General features: G+C 41.6%; 1 protein-coding gene across 3 annotated transcripts in view; it reads left to right on the forward strand.

The window, feature by feature from the left end:
- The window catches only part of slc2a9l2 (solute carrier family 2 member 9, like 2), an 84,670-nt gene that overhangs the window by 37,807 nt on the left and 22,138 nt on the right, over positions 1 to 24,725 (forward strand). For all 3 annotated transcript variants that reach the window (XM_028405503.1, XM_028405506.1, XM_028405504.1), the window contains 2 exons: positions 10,992 to 11,093; positions 11,282 to 11,357. In XM_028405503.1, coding sequence (XP_028261304.1) covers positions 10,992 to 11,093; positions 11,282 to 11,357 — 178 coding nt within the window. The remainder of the gene's footprint in view (positions 1 to 10,991; positions 11,094 to 11,281; positions 11,358 to 24,725) is intronic.

Consider the following 24,725-nt stretch of genomic DNA (forward strand, 5'->3'; position numbering starts at 1 on the left):
GCAGGTCAGCTACATTCACAATTGCTCTTTGTGTGCCCATATCTGTGAGAGTGATTCTAGCAGGAACTCATTTCTCCTAAGAAAATTAGCTCCCCATCACTCGGACACAAAAACTTTTGTACTCATACAAAGGAAGGAGTTCAAGTATCTGTCGACGCTGTGCTGGTCTGTTGTGGTGCAGAAGGAGCTTGGCTGCAAAGCAAAGCTCTCATTTTACCAGTCGATCAACATTCCTGTCCTCACCTCTGGTCAGAAATGGAAGAGCAGCGACAGAAATAATAAGATTGTTCGTATAGGGGGCTGAAATGAGATTCAACCATGGAGCTCAGGCATTTAATTTAGGAAGGAGCTCAAAGTGAAAATGCTTCCCCTTTATGTTAAAAGAAGCCAGCTGAGGTGATTCAAGGGTCTAAGAAGACGCCTCCCAAGGAAGGTATTACAGGCTTGTCCAGCTGGGATAAGAACACAGGGCAGACACACAGGCGGGACTGTATACCCCTCACAGTCTGAGAACAGCTTGGGATGTCCCATTGGTAGCCTGAGGAAGTGGGATGCCTGGGCTTTCTTTTTATTGTTTCTCAGGCTGAAAAATGAGGTGTTAGAGACCTGGTGTTGTTTTCTATTCAAGCATTGGAGTCATGTAACTGTAAATTACAAATGACAACAGCTCGGTGTTTGAAATAAATTTGTTTTGATCTAATTTGCCTAATCCTCTGTGTTGGTGAAAAGCAAACTTAACTTGCTAAGTGAGCAACCAAACCCGGAGTTACTTTACTCGCTTTAACGTGTTACTGTTACTCGCTTTAAAGTGTTACTTTTTAAATAGAAACACTTTTACATCATGCAGTGGGGAAGCAGGCTCATAATATTTAATAAGTGTGTTATTGTTCTGTGTGGGCTGCTGTCTATTTCTGTGATTCCTGTCAGCATGAGCACATTAAAGATGATCTTTGATCTTCAGCAATGAGGATACCCCACAGAGTGACTTAGCTGCCAGGTGACTGACTTCAAACACCAGCATGTATTCTGCAGATACCAGCTTTCCCCACAGCCTTGCTGCATATCCTCTATCAGGCACAGCGCCCCATCAGACGGTTGCTTTATAATGAATACCACCCTCCTTATGTTGCTAAGAATAATGGGCTGCTGGCTGTCTGGCTCACATGCCCAAACTTTATCAAAATTAAACTCACATATTAATCAGCTTGAATGTCTTCATTGACTAAATAAATTGTGAGGTTTCAGTGTGACATATGGTGTGTAGCTGTAGACCGTATAAGCTCTGCGTTCTAACAGTGTTTCAATCACTTAGTCGTGCATGGCTTAAAAGTAGCCGACTGAAAAAATGTTCAAACTTGTGTTAATATTTCATTGCCATTTGCCATTTAAATGAGCTGCACGTTTACATGCGGGGAGAAAGATTAATTTGATTTGTGTTTCAGACACATCAAATATTTATGACATACAAATCAAACTCTTTAAAATGCTGTCTTTTTCTTTGAGATGGCAGACATTTCAAAGGTGGGTTTTAATCCTCAAATCCTGTGCGTCAAATGAATGCGCTAAGGGATACATTTTGATGGGTCTCAAACTTTATTTCATTAGCAATGCCCTTGCACTGCAGAGAGCTTGCGTAGAAGAAGAATAAAAAAGCTCAGCGGTCACCTACAAAATATGCCTGTTGTCTGTAAACACTGAAAAAAAAATCTGAAAGGAAAGATTAGTTGTCTTTTTTGCATTCTGCAGTTTGGTGTTAATGAGTTTTGGGAGTCTGCAGGCATGGAGAGGACCCAGCAGAGACCATCTTTGCTGGTATTACTCTGTGGGGAAATTAAGATATACTCCACGATTATAGACAACAGAAGAAGGTTGTCACTTCTAGATAGTTGTGTGAAAACAAGGATGATATGTGACATAATGTCACATCATGTCAAAATGCTGTGTTTGGAAGTGTGTAATTGTTTGGTAAGGTGTCATATGATTCACTGAGACAGACGATTGAAGTGATACCAAATCATCTATCAAAGAGGCTATTGCATGCGTCTTATATTCTGTGCTTGTATCGTTTATTCAACAAGTACCACTGATGAAACATATTGTTATGCACCATGATCATACAAGACAATTTTCAGCCAAATACCTGGCTTACAGAAATCAATAATTAATGAACTGGCATGCTGTAGATTCAATGGTGACCTACCCAGAGTGTAGTGTCATTGAACTCTACATACAAGCATTAATTGTCCTTTGACCAGGACGACCAAATGTGTTATCTCCTCCCAAGCTAATTTAACACCTTCTGTCCTCAGCTTATTTGGGGAATAGTAGAGCTGCTTGTGGCAGTTTTGCACCTCTGTTACAAGGACATCAGCTTGTTGTTGTGGACCCACACGCCTCATGAATAAGTGATTAGTGTTTTGTATTTTTCTACCTCAGTTGTGTAGATGCATTTCTGAAGAAGCTTTTAATTTTATGTTCTGCACCCCCCCTGGCTGAGGACATAGCAACACATTTTAATAAAAGTCTGTGTAAGAAGTTACTACTGCTTCTTATAGTAGGTAGAAGATGACAATAGATTTAGTTTCCTAGAAAGTCAGCTATGTTAGAGCTTTGATTTAGGTGCTGTGTGTGCATTGGATTGTGCATGCATATTAAATTACAAGACAATGTATTTGTCAGATCTGTACATGTTGTAAAGATAAGATAAGATAAGATAAGATAAGATAAGATAAGATAAGACTAGTTTTTCTATCTGGAAATGTGTGTCAGGGTTTGTGGATGAGGTGAGGACACAGTTGCAGGACGCAGAGCGGTTCAAATCCAAAAAACAGTCTTTTATTTAAAGGCCAGGAGGGCAAAACAATACAAAACTAAAAATCACACTTGTCGTGGTCAAAAGGTAAAGTACAAAATAACTAACTGAAAATCACACTACACGTGGCAAAACTAGAAAAGCAAAACTAGGAAACTTAGCGAGGGTTCAAAAACATAACATGAACAAAGAAACTACCTGGAGCATAGCATAGCATGGCATGGCATGGACGAGACATAGAATGACACAAAGCCCACACAGACGAGACGAACTAGCAAGGACAAAGGGGAAGACACAGACTATATACAAGGGGACCAGGGAAGACAACGAGGCACAGGTGACACACATGAGGGCAGGGCTGGTAATCAACCAGGAGGGAAAACACAGGAAGCAAAACTCAAAGACAATACACAGGGAGGACAGGACTACCAAAGTAAAACAGGAAACACAAAACAAGACTAGACAACTGGAAACACAAAACAAGACTAGACAACTGGAAACACAAAACAAGACTAGACAACTGGAAACACAAAACAAGACTAGACAACTAGAAACACAAAACAAGACTAGACAACTAGAAACACAAAACAAGACTAGACAACTAGACAACTAGAACACAAAACAAGACTAGACAACTAGACAACTAGAACACAAAACAAGACTAGACAACTAGACAACTAGAACACAAAACAAGACTAGGCAACTAGACAACTAGAACACAAAACAAGACTAGGCAACTAGAAACACAAAACACAAACCCAAGGAAACAAAACACCAGAACTACAGGAAAAATAACTATAACTAAACACAGATTAAACTAAAAACCCAAAACAAGTAATCAAAACCATAAACAAACACCAGATCGTGACAGAACCCCCCCTTCAAGGAACGGCTCCCAGACGTTCCTAAAAACACAAAACAAGGGTTCAAACTAAAATACAGGGAGCTAGAGTTCAAGGTCTCAGAAATGAATCAAAATAACTCAAAGTCCCAGAGTTCATGAAGGCCCCGGCCATGGGCCAACAGGGGCAACGGAGACAAAGGTCCCGTAAAACGAGAGTCTGGGGTGCTTGGGGGGCAGAGTCAGAAATGGAGGGGACAGGGACCCTCCAGGGTCCGGGCGAAAGCCCAGCATGGGCAGGGGTGAGGACCCTCCGGGGTCCGGGCGGAAGCACAGCATGGACATGGCTGAGGACCCTCCGGGGTCCGGGCGGAAGCACAGCATGGACATGGCTGAGGACCCTCCGGGGTCCGGGCGGAAGCACAGCATGGACATGGCTGAGGGCCCTCCGGGGTCCGGGCGGAAGACCACCAGCGATGGAGACGCGGACCCTCCGGGGTCCGGGCGGAAGACCACCAGCGATGACGAGGCTGCGGACCCTCCAGGGTCCGGGCAGAACACCAGCGAGGACGAGGCCGCGGACCCTCCAGGGTCCGGGCAGAACACCAGCGAGGACGAGGCCGCGGACCCTCCAGGGTCCGGGCAGAACACCAGCGAAGACGAGGCCGCGGACCCTCCAGGGTCCGGGCAGAACACCAGCGAAGACGAGGCAGCGGACCCTCCAGGGTCCGGGCAGAACACCAGCGAGGACGAGGCCGCGGACCCTCCAGGGTCCGGGCAGAACACCAGCGAAGACGAGGCCGCGGACCCTCCAGGGTCCGGGCAGAACACCAGCGAAGACGAGGCCGCGGACCCTCCAGGGTCCGGGCAGAACACCAGCGAAGACGAGGCAGCGGACCCTCCAGAGTCCGGGCAGAACACCAGTGCCGAAGACGACGCAGAAGACCCTCCAGGGTCCAGACAGGAAGCCAGAGCCGAGGACGAAACAGAAGACCCTCCAGGGTCCAGACAGGAAGCCAGAGCCGAAGACGAAGCAGAAGACCCTCCAGGGTCCAGACAGGAAGCCAGAGACGAAACCAGAGCAGGGGACCCTCCAGGGTCCCGACAGGAAACCAGAGCAGGGGACCCTCCAGGGTCCCGACAGGAAACCAGAGCAGGGGACCCTCCAGGGTCCCGACAGGAAACCAGAGCAGGGGACCCTCCAGGGTCCCGACAGGAAACCAGGGCAGGGGACCCTCCAGGGTCCCGACAGGAAGCCAGAGACGAAACCAGAGTTGGGGGTTCCCCAGTGACTGGACCAGTCGCTGGGGCTGAGAGTCCTTCTGGGTCAGGGCGTGGACCCAGATCTGATGACCCTCCAGGGTCAAGGCTGGATGCACCCCCAGCATCCAGACAGGTGACCTCCAGTGTCTCTGCCACCCCTGTCTTGGCAGGTAGTCCTCTGCGGGGGGCACTGGAGGTCTCTGGGGTAGGTGGCGCCGTCTGGAGCCCGCCCTCTGGCCGAGGCGGGGGGAGCGACGTCGTCTGGAGCCCGCCCTCTGGCCGAGGCGGGGGGGAGCGATGACGTCGTCTGGAGCCCGCCCTCTGGCCGAGGCGGGGGGAGCGACGCCGTCTGGAGCCCGCCCTCTGGCCGAGGCGGGGGGAGCGACGCCGTCTGGAGCCCGCCCTCTGGCCGAGGCGGGGGGAGCGACGCCGTCTGGAGCCCGCCCTCTGGCCGAGGCGGGGGGAGCGACGCCGTCTGGAGCCCGCCCTCTGGCCGAGACGGGAAGAGCGACGCCGTCTGGAGCCCGCCCTCTGGCCGAGGCGGGAGGAGCGATGACGTCGTCTGGAGCCCGCCCTCTGGCCGAGACGGGAAGAGCGACGCCGTCTGGAGCCCGCCCTCTGGCCGAGGCGGGGGGAGCGATGGCGTCATCTGGAGCCCGCCCCTTGGCGGCCCCGGAAGGGATGGCGTCATCTGGAGCCCCGGAAGGGATGGCGTCATCTGGAGCCCGCCCCTTGGCGGCCCCGGAAGGGATGGCGTCATCTGGAGCCCGCCCCTTGGCGGCCCCGGAAGGGATGGCGTCATCTGGAGCCCGCCCTCTGGCGGCCCCGGAAGGGATGGCGTCATCTGGAGCCCGCCCCTGGGCGGCCCCGGAAGGGATGACGACATCTGGAGCCCGCCCTCTGGCGGCACCGGAAGGGATGACGACATCTGGAGCCCGCCCTCTGGCGGCACCGGAAGGGATGACGACATCTGGAGCCCGCCCCTGGGCGACACCGAAAGCGATGACGACATCTGGAGCCCGCCCCTGGGCGGCACCGGAAGGGATGGCGTCATCTGGAGCCCGCCCTCTGGCGGCACCGGAAGGGATGACGTCATCTGGAGCCCGCCCTCAGGAGTAGGGGCTGGGTCGAGGACTGAACGGGGAAACCAGGGGGGCAGCATGGGGGCCACAGGAGCACGGAACTCCCCCATGTCCTCGAACGCCCTGGCATAATGGAGGTGGAGCCACGGGTTAGCGCTCAGAGCTAAGTCCATCTGGGCTCTGAGTTGCTCCTTTAGGTTCCACAACGCCCCCAGCTGCTGGAGAAGCAAAATCCTGCGGTCCACCAACCGCCTCACCTCCCTCCTGTCCGCGGGAGGTGAAGGCAGGAGATCCACCAGGTCGAGCTCAGCCTGAAGCTTCCTCCTCAGCTGGTTGGCCTGGCTCCAGAGTATCACCAGCTCGTACGGGGCGAACTCTGGGCCGCGGCTAAAGGCAGCCGATTTAACTGCTTCTGTGCCTGCTGTGTCCATAGTGGCTAGTTCGTACTGTCAGGGTTTGTGGATGAGGTGAGGACACAGTTGCAGGACGCAGAGCGGTTCAAATCCAAAAAACAGTCTTTTATTTAAAGGCCAGGAGGGCAAAACAATACAAAACTAAAAATCACACTTGTCGTGGTCAAAAGGTAAAGTACAAAATAACTAACTGAAAATCACACTACACGTGGCAAAACTAGAAAAGCAAAACTAGGAAACTTAGCGAGGGTTCAAAAACATAACATGAACAAAGAAACTACCTGGAGCATAGCATAGCATGGCATGGCATGGACGAGACATAGAATGACACAAAGCCCACACAGACGAGACGAACTAGCAAGGACAAAGGGGAAGACACAGACTATATACAAGGGGACCAGGGAAGACAACGAGGCACAGGTGACACACATGAGGGCAGGGCTGGTAATCAACCAGGAGGGAAAACACAGGAAGCAAAACTCAAAGACAATACACAGGGAGGACAGGACTACCAAAGTAAAACAGGAAACACAAAACAAGACTAGACAACTGGAAACACAAAACAAGACTAGACAACTGGAAACACAAAACAAGACTAGACAACTGGAAACACAAAACAAGACTAGACAACTAGAAACACAAAACAAGACTAGACAACTAGAAACACAAAACAAGACTAGACAACTAGACAACTAGAACACAAAACAAGACTAGACAACTAGACAACTAGAACACAAAACAAGACTAGACAACTAGACAACTAGAACACAAAACAAGACTAGGCAACTAGACAACTAGAACACAAAACAAGACTAGGCAACTAGAAACACAAAACACAAACCCAAGGAAACAAAACACCAGAACTACAGGAAAAATAACTATAACTAAACACAGATTAAACTAAAAACCCAAAACAAGTAATCAAAACCATAAACAAACACCAGATCGTGACAATGTGAGTCTTTATTTCAGTCAGAGCAATTTCTTTAGTACTGGAGAAATTGATAAAAGCAGTTTTGCAAATGAAATTAACCCTGGGGCCAATGAATAAGGCCATGTGGTATTAATGAATCAGGCAATTTAAAAGCTAAACCAAATGATATGTTTTAAATTGCACAACAATGAAAAGACTATATAGAAAACCATTAGAGGTTTACAACAGAAGACTAACAAGGGAATGCTAGTTATCACAGCTGCCTTGGCTCTAAATAGGAAGTTGTAGCTCTGCTCCAAAGAGGTTACAATAGCAATACACTCACACTTTATACCATGATATACCAAGTATATTGTGGATTTTTCTATTGTTTATGTCTTTATAAAATCTGAGCAAATAATTAAATATTATCAGGTACCGTCAGTCCGCATCCCCTCCTTTGATTGGCTAATATATGCATTCTTGCTGCCTGTGAATTCTGCATCTCATTAAATCTAAATGTATCACTAAACATTATCAAACAGACTTGTGTTTACAATACCGTTTATTAAGCTTTGTTCATTCATTTGTTGCTTACCACATTCTGACCCTAATGTTTTTTTGTGAACAGATACTAAAACAAAAATAACTGCAATATATAATTATAAACAAATAATTCTATATTGCTCATATATAATTATAAACAAATAATTATATATTGCTTTGCTACTGGCCTGATGGGCCTCTGCTGCAGTTGAGTTGTTACTATACGGCTGGCAAGGACTGTGTGTCGCACATTAATTCACACGCACGGCTGTGTCGTCACACACAGCAAATTCAGTCTAAGCACAAACAAATTATCACAGGAAACAGAAAGGAAGCACTTTAAATTTCAGCGATATACAGAAGTCAGTTTATTTAACACATGCTTTCACCTCATGAAAGCATAGATAGATAGGTTGATTTCAGGTTTATACAGATTTATCTGTGGCTGTGTTATTTTTCCCATCCTAGACAAATATGATTATCTGTAAATGGCTTCCTCTGAAGGCAGAAAACAAGCTATCATGTCAGTGTGCTTCCTGAGACAGCAGACAACAACAGGAATAGAAGGTAACAGAAAACAAACACGTCAATATCTGTTTCATATTTTATCTATTTTACATCTTTGCCCTCCAAACTGATGTGTTGGTTAGTGTTGGTTGTCATCAGCATATGTCACATTGTCATTGTGTCTGCTTACGTGACAGATTTTCCTCATTCAAATCTGGAGATTGTAGTGCATCTGAAGGGCCAGTGGTGCCTTAAGCTGTGGCCAGTTGTCTTTAATGGCTCATCTGCTTCTTGATGTGATGAATAGTGACCAGACATTTTAATCCTGCCAACCGTGAGGGCTAAAGTTACCACTCTTACCTATGTGGAGCCAGAGCTGAGAATGACAGCATGTGACATATGGCCAGTGTAACGTATTGAACACACATGAAACACAAACATTCAAACAGTGTTATGTGCATGGAGGAGTGGCATGGAGGATTCACACAATGATTCTATTTCTGCCTGCCAAGTTTTCTCTGAGACTGATAATACACATTTCTATAACAGAGAAACTTCCACAACCACTCTTTCTCACAAAAGCACACACACAGGCTCATAAATATTCAGCTTCTCACACCTTCAGAGATGTTAATGAGCTGCGGGTTTGTGTGTGGCGGCAGTGTGGGTGGTTTCCGGGAGATGGGAATTGTCTTGTGGCAGCAGAGAATGGTGGGATTGCATACTCACATACAGAAGGAATTCCAGTGTGTTTAGAGGCTGTACAAGTTTTCAGCAAATGCACTGTGGGCCATGCCAAGAAGAAGCTGTTCCAAAGTAGAAAATAACAGCAGATGTGGACTTTGGAACAGTGGGGAAGTGTCCCTTTATGGGGCTTCCTTATAATAAGGATTGTCCACCACCTACGTTAACTACTCAAGTCTCAGGAGCCCTTCTGGATGCTACACCTTACACAAATACCAGCGACCTTTTTCCACAACCTAATGAAATCCAAACTGTTTAGGAAAGGGGAGAGCTGCGACATGAATACTTTAATTCTCTGAGGCCACAGTGGAGGATGGCCTGGAGCTACTGTATGGCTTGTGCATTGCTTAGTCCTCCATCTCATGCCCCACGCTTCATCCATAGTCCAGAAAGACACAGAGGTGAAGAGCAAAAAATGGCCACAGAATTATTGATGAATCACTTTTTGTGTATGCATAATTCTGTATGTCTATGTCACCACAAATGAATACATAATGAATTATGTATAAGGCAGCTTCCACTTTTAAATGGAATGTTATTTTCCACATGTATGCTGTCATAAGGGAAAACATGGACATTTTGACCTAACAAAGACACTAAGTATCCAAACTTATTGACTGGAATTTTTGTTCAAAATGTAATCATTACAGTTAATATAAGTACTTAGTAGAACATTGTGAGGTCACAGTGCAGTTGACCTTTGACCTTTTAAAATATTTTAATTGTAAATCATATTTGTATCATAATTAGTGTGGAGATTTTTGTGCTTCAGACATTTTTTTTTCATTGGGATAACCTGGAGACAGCATCTAACAGCACATTGGTAGTTCACCGTCATGTTATGTTTTTGACAGTGGTGGAATGTAACTATACTTTACTTAAGTAAAAATAATAGTGCATACTTTATACTTTTACTTCATTACATTTTGCAGCTATTATCTGTACTTTCTACTCCACTACATTTCTACAGTGTTAGCTCGTGACATTTTATGAATACAGATGTATTTATACTACTGTGCTGGACTGTACTGCTGGACTGTTGGGAGGTCAGACTCTGCGTGGAGATGAAGGTTTTGCGTTTCAAGCTGTGTTTTTGTAATGTGCCTCAATCACGATGCCGGTGCGCTGGCTCAGTTGCTAAGTCTGCTAACACCAGTCCATCCATTCATATCTGATTAACATGGATCAGAACATTAATCTAAAGCAGGAATACTTTGTTTGCTCCCAGGAAGTTTTATGAGTTAAAAATGGTGAATGGTTTATTGCTATTTATTATCATTCATTTACCAGCCTCTTGTTTTTTTATTTTTTATTATCAAAAAATTCTTAAAATATTTACAGAAAAACAAACGAGATATACAATCTCTCTGTTCACTTGATGCCCACAGCCTGCCTTAGACTTGACGAGTGGTTACAGTTCAAAGATTTTTAATGAACATTTAATTTAACTACACATTGTCAATTTTAATTTTAAGATGTTTTCTTTGATTAACTGTACTTTTACTTAAGTACTAAGCTCCAGTACTTCCTCCACCACTGGTTATTGATATGCATTTTGTGGTCACACCATCAGTGGAGTACCATCACTGTCCCAGGGAAAACCATAACCATCCAACATGTCATTGTAAATAACCTACAGTATGTTTAAAATGTTTAACCTTGGCATGCAAAACACTCCTGAAATCCTGAAATTCTATTTATAGGCAATTCCGTGGTAACACATAATCTGTCAGTTTTCTCAGGTACCGAAGCATGAAAAAAATCAGCTTTCAGCACTGTCACCCCAGAGGCCAAGACCCCAGCATGGACATAATAGGTCTTTCATCACAGTACATAATTAAATGTCTTATTGTATTTGTCCTGTCTGTAGGGGTTGGTGATAGAACAAATTGGAAGAAAGCCTCTCCTCATATTTGGGTTTACTGCCATGGCTGTGTTCTTCAGTCTCCTCACAGTTTTCTTAAATTTCCAGGTAAGTGCTTCTTCTTCTTCTTCAAGCTTGACACACTGTATGTGTGCCGTGGGCCAATTATACTGTGAACAAAAGGGCCATCAGGGTTTCTATTTTGAGAAACCAAGCTTTTATGTTGTACATTTCAAGACCTGGAAAGGATGAAAAGTAGCCTCTGCAACATGATCTTTTTTCCTGTGTCTTCTCAGGATAGCGTGTCATGGATGCCCTACCTCAGTTATGTCTGTATACTGGCTGTGATTGCGTCCTTTTGCTCCGGACCAGGTAAAACTTTTTTTTTATTTTACTGGTTTAGATTATATTAATAATAATTTGTGTTATAATTTTGTTTAAAAACTCTTTTTGCTCAGAATTTCTACTGAGCAAACTTTATTCTGCTGAGCAATTTCCCCCTGGGATTAATAAAGTATTTCTGATTCTGATTCAAATACCCTGCACACTTTTAGCAGGCTGGCTAATATCATATAATAATACCATTATGTGTTATTGAGTGAAGTGGCTGTTGAATAATCAGAGTGAAGCAGAGTGACTTTCTCAATTCTGCTCGGGAACAATCAGCCAACATACTTTGGCAGATGCCATCACAGCAAATGTTATTATATATTAGCATACTAACTAGGAGCCACACAATATATGCTACAGTATGGAAAGGCAATGCAAATGCACAGTGGACAGTGTGACAGTGTGCCGAGTGGGCATTGCTGGAAAGTCTGACTTTGAGTTTCAAGGTGAAGCTATTTCTGTCAACCCACATACACATCTTTTTAGAATAATAATGTCTCCAGGGAGCGATCACCCAGCAAAGTGGCATCAGAGTCAGAGGAAACTGGTGGAGAAGGAGAAAGTAGAGAAAAAATGCTTCACAATTATCACAATACCAAGTTCTTCAGTAAGGAAAACAAGACAGAGCAGGCAAGACACCCACATGTATGCAAACACACACACACATAACAGCAGCATCTCCATCCTTATGGTCAGGGCTTGGTCATGTGTACTTCTGTGGCAATTGTTGTGGGAAGAGAGAGATTGTGTTACTCACAGTGATTTATAGCCTATTGAAGCTATTGACCCCCCCCCCACCCACACTGTTTAGAAATGGTAAATGACTGGAAGGGACTAGAGAGGAAAATTCACAGGAGGAATGGCTCCCGGTAGCATCTTGAGCTTTCGAGTGGATAAATGAGGAGCCACAATTCCTCTCAAGACAGTTCACCATGGAAACCATGGCCCAGTTATTTTACAGTTTGACGTAAAAAAAAAGAAAAAAAACGAAGATTATGTTAATCTAGAGAAGCAAAAATGGTCATTTTTGGTTTTGACCCAGACAAAGAGCATACAGAATCACATGTGTCTTCTGTTCCTGCTTTTGACTCTCTGCTGGTATCAGTTTTCTTTGAATCCCTTCCCATTTCATTAAAGAATTATTTAAGTATTTTTCTTTGAATCTTTTCCTTTCATATTTTTATTATTGATATTTATTTTATTTTAACTGCATTATTTATTAGTTTTCCATTTTTATCCCAAATTCTGGACTCTTATTTCTGATTTCCTGATGTCCATGTAGGTTTTTCTTCTTCAGCATCATTTATTTGTTTGCTATAAACTTTTTCCCCCTTGAAATCCTCCCTTTCCTGGAATTGATCTTCCCTCTCCTTTAAATTTTCACTATAATCTTTTTTGTTTGTTTGTTTTTAATGATTCTTCTAGAAAACCTTCATTTTCTTCTCACACTTCTCGGTTCTTCAAATCAATTAAGTGGTACATAATATGTGCCTGTGTCAACACAACATCTGCAGTGCACTCCAGTCCGGCACACTGGTTACGTTGGTGCCGGTGTGATATTTTAAGAAACCCTGTAATAAGCAAAGACACAAATCAATAGTGGGACTTGATGAGTTTCCCTGCTGAATATATGCTAAAAATGCTAATATCAAACAGTGTTACAGTTGTACAAATGATTTTTAATATTGTTATTATGAAATCATAGCCGAATGGCTTCGACAGGGAGGGCGTTAACAACGTACTATGTATACTCTCAAAGACAAGTTAGCCAACAAGGTTTGCGGCAGTTCTTAACCAGAATATTTATTTTACCACAAATTCCATTCAAATGAAAAGAAGTAAAGAAAAAAAAACCTGTGGTTGCTGCATTGCTTTCCAAATTAAGGCAAACAAAGGTTAGTGCGCGCTCAAAGGCCTAGCTCAGGGGTCGGCAACCTACGGCTCCGGAGCCCCATGCGGCTCTTTCATCCCTCTGCTGTGGCTCCCGTGGCTTATAGAGGGTGAGCTCATGTTGAGAAAAAGTATAGTGTGAATAAATAATGGCCATTTAATTTAAATGTATTATTATTTGATTTATTTCATTCTTCCATTGTAATAGTTATTTCTTTAGAGATTGAGGTGCTCTTGTGACATTTAAAAAAAAAAAGGTTTTATTATTTTAATGTCGCGCCCTATGCGACACCTCTGACCTGCAATATTTGGATCCACATACTGGTGGGAGCAAGCTTTTTTTCCCATCATGAACTACATCAAAAGTAAACAGCTCGAGCCTCACACATGAGAGCTCCCAATCCTGCGTGAAAATCAAAGTGACGTCTTACAGCCCTGATATGGATACAATACACTGTGCTGTGAAGTTCAGGAGCAGAAATCACACTACCCAGGTGAAAGAAATAATTTAATTTTCGGACCCATATTCATATTCAGGTTGACTCACCTAGCCTACACAAATTAATGACGGCACACTGAAATTAACTTTTATCAAAGTTACATATAAACCAGCATTTTTTGTAAAACAGAAAAATAAACTGTATATGTAGTGTTATCTTCAGTTTAGTGGTCAAATGGGTTTTGTGGCTCAGAGTGTATTTTATTCGAAGCTGAAGGTTGCCGACACCTGGTCTAGCTACACAAAAGGCCACAAGCTACACAGAGAAGTCTAACATGTGGATTCAAACAATTGTAGAGAGAGGGAAGCGCTGCTTCAGCTGCTGTTTGAGAAGGCTCCCTTCTCCCAGGATCCAATCCAGTGGCACCAAAATCAGGGGATCGATCAATTGCTGGGTACAAATTGTTTCTTGTTTCTATCTCTCTCTCTTTCTCTGGAGGGAGGGAGGGAGGGACAGTTGCCAGCAAGCAAACACAATATATATATATATATATATATATATATATATATATATATATATATATATATATATATATATATATATATCACAATACAAAATCCCATATTCACAACAATATACAGCCATGGTCATAACAGGTGTCAAATTTTACAGCAATTTTACTATTTGACATATATTAAATTACAGGCAGCTGTTTCTTATTTTGCTTATTATGAGCAGATCATGGCAGAAATTTACTGGCATCTGATAAAATCCATATATAAAAAAGGTCACTTAAGAGAAGATGTTGTGGTGTTAGGTCCCCTGTTGTCCAGAAGGAAACACAACATACTGTTATTTGACACTGTCCTCCACTAGAATGCAGAATATTGTTTCAGAGTAATTTATACTTCCTGCTTCCTTTCTATTGCTTTTGAGGTAATAGGGCACCAAAATGTATGGTGGCCCTGAAGGTCAAAACACCAACCACTTTTCAGATTACAGAAAGGGTAGGGGCAGCACTTCTTATTTCTGATTGGACGGAACCTGATAGTGTAACGTCATTTCCCGTTTCTACTCAGCTGTGTCCGTGCACCAGTTTTAAACCGCACTGGAAAGAACAGAGGACGAGTTGGCATTCTTGATATGCTTTCAACCCATCATGACATTAACATGTCTCTCAGGACCCTGAAAGCTCGGTTGAAGGAGTTAGAATGGGTTCTCCTGCAAAATAATGTGGCTTAAATGTGGGCCATTAAACAACAACACAGAAGTGCTAAAAAAAAAACAACAACTTCATAGACTGCATTAAAACATTGGCGTTCCCATGAGACTGCACAGACTGTGGAACAGAGAGTCGGGTAATGGCTGCAGTGCACTCTTCACCATGACCACTGCGATTACTATGCTGGTGCCAGAAGCTATATTTGTTTGGTTCTTCTATAAGTAACCAATGCATTCAGTCCTCGTGGTCAATACCCAAAACAGAGGTATGTATGTCTTCTTCTAGCTTCTATGGCAGCAGAATGTTTCTGTCAGAATAGACTTTACAATGCCAGTTAGCCTCTTTAGATGATGAAACTGTAGTTTTACACACTCACTGTTATAAATTGCAGTAGTTATGTTTTTAAAATTTTGCAAAAGTAACAGAAGTATTGTGTTTTATGTATCAATATGAGCCAAACATAGGCTCTCATCATAACTAGGTGTATAAAGTAGCCTTACAATGAATACTAAGTTACACTGCAAGTGGCCTACATCTTTTTGTGTCTAGATTGATTTGTGTATAACAACACATCCTGTTAATCCCTAGGGGTCAGTTCTGAATGGATCTGTTTGTTGAGACCAAGGACACTTCAATGGCACCCATGAGCACCAGTGTCTTCTACAGTTCTGTTTCGTGACAGTTCTTCAGGCAGATCTGGATGAATGTGTTCACCTCTGGAACAGGCACAGAGTCAGACCCTCCAGATTGCCTGTTGTCCTAGTGGAACTCCTGATGAGTTATAGTCTCAGTCTCACAGGTATATTGTTTGCATTTTGCAGTGAATATAATTATTGTATAGATCATGGAAGCATTTTGCTGCCACACCAGGAAAAAAAAAGCTCAGTATCATGTTAGCTCAGATTCATTCTTACTTCAGTACATCCTGATTCATTTTAATGTCCTTGTTGTACGCATAGTTATTACAGTATTATCCTGCATGCACAATAACAGCAGAATCTCATCAAATCTCAACCCAAGCATACAATAGAACTAAGTTAATTTGTTTTAAATGAGCCATATACTTGTGTTCAGTTCTCACACATCATGTCCTCATTCAAATCAGCAAGCACATAACATGAAAAGACTTACGTCAAAACGTTAAGTTATCACGAGATAGTGATCATTTTCTTTCTTTTTGTTGGTGTGGCTGCAGTACTAATCCGTAATATATATATTTTAATGGTTTCTCCAATGTTTGAAATCATTACCTAAAGGCCTCTAGGTACTCTATGAACCGCATTGTTCCATTAACCAATTGTATTGACCTTGTGTTAGTTGTGTGCAAGTGTTTTTTAAATTAACTACTGTCTTATAGGTTTGGTGCACAAGACTGTGGCTTTGCCGTGGAAGAAGCATCAACACACATTTTTCAAGATGGGTGTCAGACAGAAGATCCATGTGGTGATTCACACATCTATGATTATCTTCAGCAGGCAATGCAGCAGCAGCAGCAACAACATCCAGACCCCTTGCAGGCGGTATCACAGCTGTACATTACACTGAGGGGAATAGCTGGGCTATAAATGGGACAGTATCTTTATAGTGAGGCAGCCATGAGCCCTTAAAGAGTCGGTACGACTTGGTATTGTGGACTCTAAAAGATAATAAAGACTTTGCCTTGAGCACTAAAAAGAGTAATACACTTTTTCTTTTTACATTTAAAAAGAGAGTTAATACATCTCGAGGAAACATACTTTGAAACAGTGTTGTGTTTATTAAAAAAAGAAGGTACAAGTGAAGTTGCCTGGATACTTCATAAACTTGTATCAAAATAAAAGTGGCATGATACAAAACATCAAACAGAGCTTGAAGTCAGTCATCTTCTTGACTGCCAAGAGCTGTAGCCCAGCTGCATCTGTAGAAGAGTTTTCCCTCTGACAGGTTTCATGGTGCCGTTTTGAAGACACATGATTTCAGTATTTATCTGTACAAAGAAAATAAATTAGGTATAGTTCACTTGTGCATAAAGTATGTACAAGACACTATTGCAGAAACTAGTTTAATAAATTATTTACAACAATCTACATGCTTTCCAAATTTAAAAGGGCATTTTTCAAAGAAATCATGCTTGACTTGATTAGGGTAACAAATGCTTCTTTTTTATGCCTCATAAGTAACCCTTCACAAGTACTAGGTAACAGACATCAGTACAGGCACACTATTCTCTTTTCTCCCACAAGGACACATCATACAACTGACAGTCTCAACCACAGAGGGTCTTCCACAAATGTAAATAACCAAGACGATATTTAAGGACTCAATAAATCTAAGTGACATCAAGGAGGCCTATGTATCAATGCCCCTCCCCTGGGAAGATCTGACCACAGCCTGGTGCACATCCTGCTAGTGTACAAACCCCCTTTGAGCAGGCAACAGCCAGTCACTGTGTGGGACTCTCAGAGGACCATGGGGAGTACATAGATGGTCTCACAGTGTGTAACAGACATCAACGTCTGCATGGAAAACTCTGTAACTACCAGGAATGTACAATGTTTCTCCAAAAGCAAGTCCTGGATTACTCCTGACATTGAGGCTTCTCCTTAAAAGAAGAAGAGAACCTTCAAGTCAGGAAACAGGGAGGAGCTGAGGACCATGCAAAAGGAACTGAGGAGGAGGATCAGAGAGGGGAAGAACTACAGGACAAAACTGGAGAACATCTACAGGAAGAAACTGCAGGAAAACAACATCAGTGGAGTCTGGAAGGGCCTGAAAAACATCTCTGGCTACAAGGAGAACAACCTCCAGCCGACTGGGGACCAGAAGTGTGATCTAAACCTCTTCTTCAACAGATCAACAGATTTGATCAGCCATTTAGCCCTCCCCCAGCACTCCCCACTGCCTGCACCTACTGTGTACTGAGTACTGCACCAATAGTGTAAATAACATACAATAACATAACCGTAATACCAGTAATTCACTACCATTCTTTTTTTTATTTGTGTTTTGTCAAAAGCTATTGGGGTTGCTTTATATATATATATATATATATATATATATAGATATATATATATATATATATATATATATATATATATATATATATATATATATATATATATATATATATATATATATATATATAAATATATATATATATATATATATATATATATATATATATATATATATATATATAGATATATATATATATATATATAAAGCAACCCCAATTGCTTTAAATACAGCCCCCATCCTATTTGTGTTGCAGTTTGATGTCAAACAGGATTTTTGCTTGGCTCATTTCAAATATCTGGCCTCATGTTTTACCTCTTGAAATATTTCTACTAATTCTTCGTAAGTCTCCTCTGTGAATTGAAATATTTCATTTAGACCTGTGTTTGTGTCTTCCAGAGCACTGTTCTTACATCCAAATGTTCTGGCCTCATCCAGTTCCTCACTTAGGCACACAAATTCTCGGCCTTAAGTCTCTGTATCCTACTGTCTCTTTCTTGGACACACTCACTTAGCTTGCTTTCACAACTTTGAAGGTTCTGGCAGACTTGATTTAAAGTCTGCATCTCACTTTGGAGTTCTTCGACTTTTTTAATCTGCTTAGCCTTCATTTGGCACTCACGAACCACTGTCTTTTTAATTTGTGGTTCCTTTTGCCTGAGTGTACGTAGAGTGTCCTTAGAGACCTGGTTTTCCTCTGTCAACTTCTCAAATGTCGTCTTCTGTTGGTGGACCTTGTCAGTCAGGTATTTATTTTGGCCTGCAGGGTTGAATGACTGACTTGTGGGTGGAGTGCCCCTTTAATTAAACATGCAGTTTTTTTGCAGCATCTCACTTAGACTGTAACAGAGGTGACATTAAATGTCATGCTGCACCTGCCCTGTTACACATTTTTCTTCTCGTATATTTTTTGAGTGGTTGCACAGGCTGGCAATGTGCCCATCTCTGCACCTGCCAGAGGTTCAGGCAGGAGATCATGAACAAAAAATGTCTTGCACTAAAGGCATAGATACATCTAATCAAAGTTAATTTGGTCCTTTCATTGCTGCTGACTGTATCTGGAAATCGTTGTATAGTCTGCTTGACAAAGATCAGACCTTGAAGTTTTAGGACATGGAAATAGTTTTTTCTAATTTAATTTCTATTTTTAGATTTAGATTTGGAAACAAAATCAAACATCTGTTTTCTTTTAAATAACTTGACGAGATAATTTGACGTTTACACTTGTATGTATTCTGCACTGAATCTAGAAAACAAAGAAACCCGAACTATTTCTCATTTGAATTCATGCCAGCATTGTTTTTCCTTCTGCTTCTTCTAGCAGGCTGACAGTATCATCTCCTTAGCAAAAAAATTGTTGATTCTCTCTTTTGAGTGTTGCCCACTTGTCAAACCAGAAAAAAAACAGCTCTCCCTGAAGTGTGTTCCAAAACCTCTGTAACCCAACTGTGCATATATAAAAACTAATAAGACCACATATACAGTAAGAAGACCAGGCACAGCGACATCAGTGCTCTCCACATTCTGCATAGTGGGAATGAGGTGACAGCTGACATTTTTGATAAGGACTGTAAAACATGATGGTGTATCAGGAATCACATGGATCAGTGTTATGAAACATATATTTTCTGTTCTTCCTGGAGGCCTTCTGAAAGCACAGAACATCAACACTGTGCAGGTTGTCATTGTTTCTGTGTGGGACAGCAGAGTTACAGTCCAGAGGAGTCTGCTCTCTTCTCCCTCAGTGTTGCTCCTCTCTGAATTCCTAAATTCTATTATTTTTTTCCTGCTCTCATTCTGTTTTAAACATTAATGTTTGGGTTTCTTGGTGATGTTTGTTTGACAGTACCATTATTTAAAGTCAAAATAACTAATATACTGTGAATTTATTTCAATTTCTTTTCACATTTCCCATCAAGATACAGTTAACAACAGAACTGATTTATGCCAAAATGAAGAAATCCTTCCAAAAATTCTGATTAGTCCATTAATGACATCCATTAGATATATAATGAATACTCTCAGGTTGTGGCCCACTGAATATTCAGTACATCTACATCATTCCTTATGGTCCTGCAGCTCTGTGTGATCGCAGTACCTCTGATGCATGTAATGCAGCCTCTTGTTGCTCCACAGCATGATTCACTGGGATTATATTTAAACCTCAACCCCTGTGTGCTTCATCGTAAGAGTTGTCAGATCTTATACCAGCTTCATTTTCTGCTATACAAAGGCATCCATGCCACAGGAGGCTGTTTTTGATGTAATAGTGTTTAAAAGCTAAACAGACAGATAGGGGTTTGGAATGGTGTTAGAGTGGCAGGGTTTTAATCACAGTGGATATACATGGAAATGATCATTATGAATTATAATAACCCTGCATGTATTTGACTGACGTTGTGCATATATTTTGCTAAAGGTTCTGTTTTAAATACAGAAGGGTCCTCTACTGAAACCAATATACCAACAGCAGGGTTGGAGTAACTCCAACATCATAAAACACTGCATGAGAATGAAACATGTTTTTGAATGCAAAGAATTGTGAAAACTAGTCCTGTGCTGCACATGCACTGCACATGAATAACAGGGGCTTAGAAAGCTCGCTTTTGCAGCTGGTCTGAAATTCTGGCAGTTTTTGCAGCTAAGAATTCATTTCACCCACCTCATAGAGTGGATTTCATGTCATGTCCCATTTACACATTTTGGAAAATTTTGAAGAATGTATAAAGTGTCTGATCAGCTCAGCTAACGCTAGTTACTGCAGTCTAATGAGGATATTATAATTTTCACTAAGTGCTCAATTTGCCTTTTTCATTTAGAAAACGTTTATTTAGCAGCTTTATTTAGTTTCTCCAAAACATGGGTTTTAATGAGCCTCACTTAAAACCATTGCTCCAAACAGACTGATTCATACAAAATCCAAGTGTCCCCTCAGACTGACATTTCTTTTTAGGAATTACTTTTAATGGGATATTTTGGCAGAGAAGCTTCCACTTTGCAGCAGGAAAATCTTCTTCAGTTTCAGGGACTTTATCAGACCCGCCAGCCTTGAAGAAATTTAAATACATTTTCTATATAGCGCCATATCATATCATATCATATCATGATATCATGTTCTTTTATTAAACAAACTAAATAGCCTAGTCTTATTTTCCAGGTTCTTCTTCTTCTTCTTTTTACGTTGCAGTTCCAGATATAAGAGTCCGCCTTGTTGTGTATGAACATACAGTGTGAGCAGTCAGGTCGCATCAGAGCATCGGGCCGTATAGTGTGAGAATATAAATCGTGAGCTGTGAACTTTTAACCCCTGCGATTCACTCGTACAGTTTGAGCAGGAGCTGAATGATTTGATTAAAAAAAAAATGCACAGTGTACGCCCGGCTTAAACTAAGCTACGCAAATGGTATTTAGCTAGGAGGGGCAGGTGGGCAAGTGGGTTGAAATGCAGTGCTCTAATTGGCTGAAAGCTTTTCACTCCACTAACACAGATTGCTGTGGCTCAGTGGCAGAATCAATTTCATAGAATGCATAGAAACTGAAACTGGTGAAATGCCAGATGCAACAAAATGCGTACCTGCAGTGAATCACACAGGTGTACAGGGTCAAAATGCGTGCATAGTACAGGAAATGCATACATGTTGGCAGGTCTGCTTTATGCTCAACTTCTGTAAGCTCTTCTCTCGCTTAATATCTCTTGTCCCCTTGACTGTTTCACACAATAGTCATGGGCCACTTGAAAGCTTTGACTCTCTGTGTCTGCACAGTGCTGCTGCCCTGGTGACACATCCTCAGATTGCCCAGAAAATATTCCAAACAACAAATTACCATACCACAACTGCTGACACTGCTAAATTTAAAACATTTGTACCGTTTTTGAATGCGACATGCACACAAATGTAGCGGAACATGCAGCCTTGTATAGTATATCAATCTTAGGAACACACACTTCAGACTGACATCATCAGTGAAATAAGAGGATATGATGAATCATTCAGTAGACCTTACAGAAAAACAGTGAGAGATCTGAGTATGAAAAATGTATGAGGCTCATGGTTTCTGCCTGCGTAGGTGTATGAGTTAATGTCCTGTTCTGTCAAAGTTGTAAATCTCAAATGGAAAAAAGTTCTAGAAATATTTTCTGTGCTCATTTCACAGCCGAAAAATTAATGAAATTAATCCTAGTGACTCACCTATCGTGTTAAATGGGGATTGCACTGTTGCCTTGGATGAAAATAGACATTTCACACTCACACCGTCACCCTTCACACCTAAATCTCTGTATTGTTATTTTGGTCGGTTTGTTGTGTAACTTGAAGAAGTCTGTGAAAATCTTTCTCATAGTTAATATCCCGCTTAGCGACAGGCATCGTCAAAGGGTAGCACACCACTACAAACTCACTGCTTTCTTCTCCTTGTCTAAGACGTCTTGCCTCCAGTGAACCCGCTACAGATGAAATTTGTGATCTTAAAACTATGAGTCCCTCAAAGGTGAGCGATCAAATGAAAAATGATCCGTCCTCACAGCCAGACAACAAAGTGCTGCCTTGATGAACTTTTCTCACGTTTAGGGCTTGACAGCATTGATCTGAAAAACAGAGGGCTGACAGTGGTGTCAGTTAAACATCATTAAACATAAACTTGTGGCTGTTCTTTGAGATTCATCTGGAGACTCTTCATGGGGCAATGGTGTAAATTAACAATGAAAATGGATGAAAATAGACATATTTTCCACACAGCATCCCTCCCACTGAAGTGAAGTGCAGATTGTAACCTTGCTCAGAAAAAAATTAAATATTACTTTTCTTTCTTAATATGAATTTGCTTGGCTGCTATCCTGAATTGGAGGAACTGTGACATTTAATACAGACTATTTCGAGTGAAACATAATAACCGACGTGTAATAACACCTATTGACTGACACTCTCTTCTTACCCTTTATTATTAGATCCCCAGAGTTGCTTTGATAGTACCACTCAAACTTCAAAATGAGAAGAATATGGAATATATGAAAAACACTACTGGTAGGCTCTGTTTTGATGAATATTCTAAATAAGTAAATCAATCTTCTCTCCAAGTCTTTAAAAACACCATCAAAAGAACTCTACAACTAGTAATTTTATGGTAAATATGGATAACTAAATGGCACATTTGGTTATCCACATGAATTTACAGTATTAACACATTTTACAGGGAATACTGCTCCCATTGCGATGAGTCCCCGCCTCCATGAACACGTAAAAATGCAGGCAGAGAAACACATACATTCAGATTTCAAGGACCAAAATATTGGACTTATGTTTTCTTGGTGTGGACGGACCGAAAACAACCCTGTGTTGCACAATAGGAAATATACTGTACAATACATACTGTGCATGCTCTGCATGCTGTAATGCAACATACCACATATAAAAGTACATAGTGTATGCATATTATATACTTTTCTAAAGCATCGATACTCCTATCCATACTTAAGCATAGAGACTAACGTAGCCCTACACCTATTAAATACTCTCCATTATATAGTTAGTATGTGGATCACGGCCACATACTAACCTAATAATCAAAAATCTCAGAAGCTGATTTCAGACTGAAAAGACTCCTTAGCCTGATATAAACAGCATGTCTTGCTTTTATTCTTTCCTTGAATTGAGGTTAAAAGAATCTTTGGAATCTGCATTATGCTTTTTCTCCTCTCTGAAATTAACTTTTAGTCACAGCCCTTTTGTGCAGCATAATGAACTGACCACAAGGTGTCAGATGCATTAATTCCTTTCAGGATGGAGATGAAAACAGTCTCATATATTATCCCTGTATCTTTTGTGGTGCAGGATCCAGTCCGAATGGATCATTGAATCTCTTCAGCAGCAAACAAATTTTGTTTTCTGTGACAAAATGCAAATGATATTCTTGTGTGCCCTATAGTGAGAAGCAGCCAGGGGTTGATTATGGAAAAGCAATGGAGGCAGTCACTATAGATACACATTGTTCAGTGATAAAAGGGACATAATTGTTGCTCCCTGTCAAATCACACTGAACCCTTCATTGTCCTAATGTAAATTGTGCATCAACAAAAGAAAATGACTCCATGCTGCAGCCAGATTGTAAAATACAAACGCTTTTATGGCTTTGTTCTCTGTTCCCTCCTTTATGAATACATGCCCCATCAAAATATCAGTGGCACAATTTAACTGGAATACTTACACACCAATAATAAAGCACTTAATTCATGATGACAGTTAATTGGTGTATGTCATTAATTCATGGACCAGCTTGTTAGTTCTTATTTAACAGCAAAGAATGTTGCGCAATGAGCTCTTCAAGAAGCAAGATTAGTTAACTTTGAATGTCTTACATCACTGTCTTCTGAAGCAGAGCTGATAAAAAGCAGCTTTCTTCTTTTTAGAAATTTAAGTGCTTTCAGTTCCAACTAATACTACTACTGTTAAATGTAATAATAATAATCCTAATAATGTTATAAGTATTTTGACAGCAGCACAACCCCTGAGGATTCTTCTTCAGAGCTGGTTGTAAGAAGACTGCTCATACAGTTTCTCTCAGTGGAGTTGCAATCCTGCCCTGTCAATAAATGACACTGTTGGGCTATGACTCATATTGGCTACAACATTAAGGATCATCCATATGTAATCCTTTTTCTAATCATGGTGAGTGAGTGGGTGCTGGATTTTATTTTAATGCATATTATTGGAGCTTTGAGGGGCAGTAAGTGATACCACAGCCATTATACTGCAGATGTTACAGGTGAAGTGACAGTTATCAGTTATTTACCAGATATGACTAAAGGTT

The sequence above is a fragment of the Parambassis ranga genome, chromosome 5 (assembly GCF_900634625.1).
Source record: "Parambassis ranga chromosome 5, fParRan2.1, whole genome shotgun sequence".
NCBI lineage: Eukaryota > Metazoa > Chordata > Actinopteri > Ambassidae > Parambassis > Parambassis ranga.